The 2672-nt window shown below is 43.3% G+C and overlaps 1 protein-coding gene across 1 annotated transcript; it reads right to left on the bottom strand.

The window, feature by feature from the left end:
- Positions 1–2576, bottom strand: LOC118732377 (the record flags this gene model as incomplete). The annotated part of the gene is given in 5 exon segments (XM_036461512.1): positions 1–126; positions 192–530; positions 606–776; positions 848–1018; positions 1092–2576. Coding segments are annotated over 5 exon segments (2292 nt in total), but the record flags the coding sequence as incomplete, so codon positions are not given.
- Between the last annotated feature and the right edge of the window lie 96 nt (positions 2577–2672).

The raw sequence follows: 2672 nt of genomic DNA, 5'->3' as shown, positions 1-2672 counted from the left end.
TTCACAATTGTATTTGGTTACGGAACTCGGATCTGTGCTTGTGCAAACGCAAAATGAGTATGGTTCATTTAATGCTGGAAAAGGTCCGGAAGGATTCGTCAGGCACACTTGGCCGTCGCATCCCAGCTGAAGGAAATTTTAAATGAGAATTGAGTAAATTATAGAACTAAGTTATGTGCATATTTACTTACCGCCTGACATATTAGCAAAGTATCGTTAAATATCTCCGAGTTAGGGCAGCTCTTCTTAGTGGCTACACCATCTTGTTCGCAATAGCAGAATGCGTTTGAATCACCCGTAGCACCAAAAATCAAACCAACATTGTCTACACAAAGTGAATCACTACAAGCCTCCTCCTCGCTAGTTGGCAGACATATACCCCTATCCACGTCAAATTTGCTACCATCTTCACAGGACTTATATTCGGCACCCGAAGCAAGGCATATGCAGAAGCCGTCGGTATCATTGTCTAAAGCTGGGAAAATGGTATTCTCGTCCGCCGTAAGGCAGAAAGTAGAAGAACATTTTTCCTGCACAACAAAGAAAATATGGGAATGGTTTAAGTGGCTACGTTTACAGCAAAGGTTTACAGGCTTTAAACTTACATCATGCGTTTGGCATAATTGAGAAACTGGATTATAGGTTTGGTTGTTGGGACAGTCAACTATCACTTGCTGCTTGCTCACACACAGACAGAAACTATGTGTGTCATTGCGGTTGGGAGAGCGGGTGTTCTCTGGGTAAGCGTCACATAGCTCTGGGTCACAAGGCGCATTCTTAAAAAGAAACATGTATTACAAAATAATGCAATGATATGATTGATACCCATTGCATTTGGCTCCCTTACCGAGTAGCATATTCCCAGATCCGCTCGGAAGGTGTAGTTGTCTGAGCAGTGGTATAAGTATGCTGCACCATCACGACACAAACAGAATGCGGTGTCATCGGTATCTGTTGTCGGCGCAAACGCATCATATTCAGAGCTAGCAGAACTGCATTTGGACTGATCACAATTTGACTGTGGGGCACAACGCAATGGACAGAAATTAGCAAACGATGATAAGTATTGGTGTGGAATCGCATTGACTTACGCTTGGTTGCTCTAAGCAGACTCCTAAAGAAGCTTGGTAAACAGTTCCAGCACTACATTCGTTTATTTGTGCCACACCTCCAAGGCACACATAGAATTTAGTGTCATTTCCTACCACAGGGAATGTACTTCCGTCATCTTTATCCACGCACAATGTAGCTTCACAAACTGCATCTTCATGACATTTGCCCAGTGTTATGTCGAACCCACCCACCGTACACGTTTCCACATAAGGCTTACCATCATTACAAAGGAAGTACTTAGTACAATCGGGATTTGGTAGGAACGTAATGCCTGTGGTATCTTTGCAGGGATTTATGCAGGTCGCATTGTAATCTGGCACGCAAATTCCTTGAAGCGGATTAAACCATTTTTCATCAGGACATTCGTATACTTCTCCTTTACCACCTTCACAAAGGTAAAAAGATGTACAATTGGTCGAGTCTGCTACAGCTGTGCTATCCGGTTGATCCTTGCATACGTTGGGCCAGCAGGTATTGTCAGTGTCGGGTTCACAAACCCCGAGGCTACTATTAAAACGGTTGCCACTTCCACAATCACGTTCTTGAAGCCTGCCTCCAGTGCATATATAATACTTGTCACAATTATCAGGGTAAGGGAGCAATTGACCTTCGTTATAGCCGCCGGGGCAAGTGCAATTAGTTTCAGCTGGCCAACAAACGTGGTCAGTATCCGGAATACAAGCGCCAGTACTATTATCAAAACGATTACCATTGCCACAATCGCTTTCTTGGAGCTTACCGTCGGTGCATCTATAATATTTATCGCAGTTTTCGGGGTAATTAGGGAATGGCAGTAATTGTCCTTCTTTGTAACCGCCCGGACATGTGCACTCTGTGCCATCATTACTAGCTGCTTTGCCATCAACGACGGCACTTTTACTGTCCAAATTAAAGTTTGAGATGCAACTTTGTTCGGTGTCAATGTTGCATGTTAGTGTTCTTGGTTCAAAGTAGTTGCCAAAGCCACAATCCCTTAAAATCATTTCACCGCTGACACAAATTAGATACTGCCGACAATCCTTGGGATGGCTGACTATTTTTCCTTCAGCGTACAAACCTAAACATTTTAAATTATCCAATGCACGATTTTCGGATTTTTCAACGGTGTTTTCATTGATTTCATCAATAATAGAAACCTCGTTGTTATTATTGACAAAACTCTCATCGGATTTTTGGGGGGTTTCACCTAAAACTCCTACTTCATCAGTAATAGAAACCTCGTTGTTATTATTGACAAAACTCTCATCGGATTTTTGGGGGGTTTCACCTAAAACTCCTACTTCACTGTTAGATCTCAAATCAGATTCCTCGTCTGCGACATCTTCGTCTACACTCCGTTTGCTTCGCTGGCCGTCAGTTTGATCATTGGAATCAGCTGGCCAGCAGCTATGTTCTGTATCGGGCTCACACGCCTTCAGGGTGCTATCGAAGCGATTACCTACACCGCATTCTCTTTCCTGGAGCTTGCCGTCAAAGCATACGTAGTATTTATCACAACTCTCAGGATAGGGTAATAATTCCCCTTCCTCGTAACCACCAGGACAAGTGCGACCAATATC

This window comes from Rhagoletis pomonella, unplaced genomic scaffold (genome assembly GCF_013731165.1).
Source record: "Rhagoletis pomonella isolate Grant_MI unplaced genomic scaffold, Rhpom_1.0 Rhpom_scaffold_19515, whole genome shotgun sequence".
Taxonomy (NCBI): Eukaryota; Metazoa; Arthropoda; class Insecta; order Diptera; family Tephritidae; genus Rhagoletis; species Rhagoletis pomonella.
This window is presented reverse-complemented; position numbering and strand designations above follow the sequence as displayed.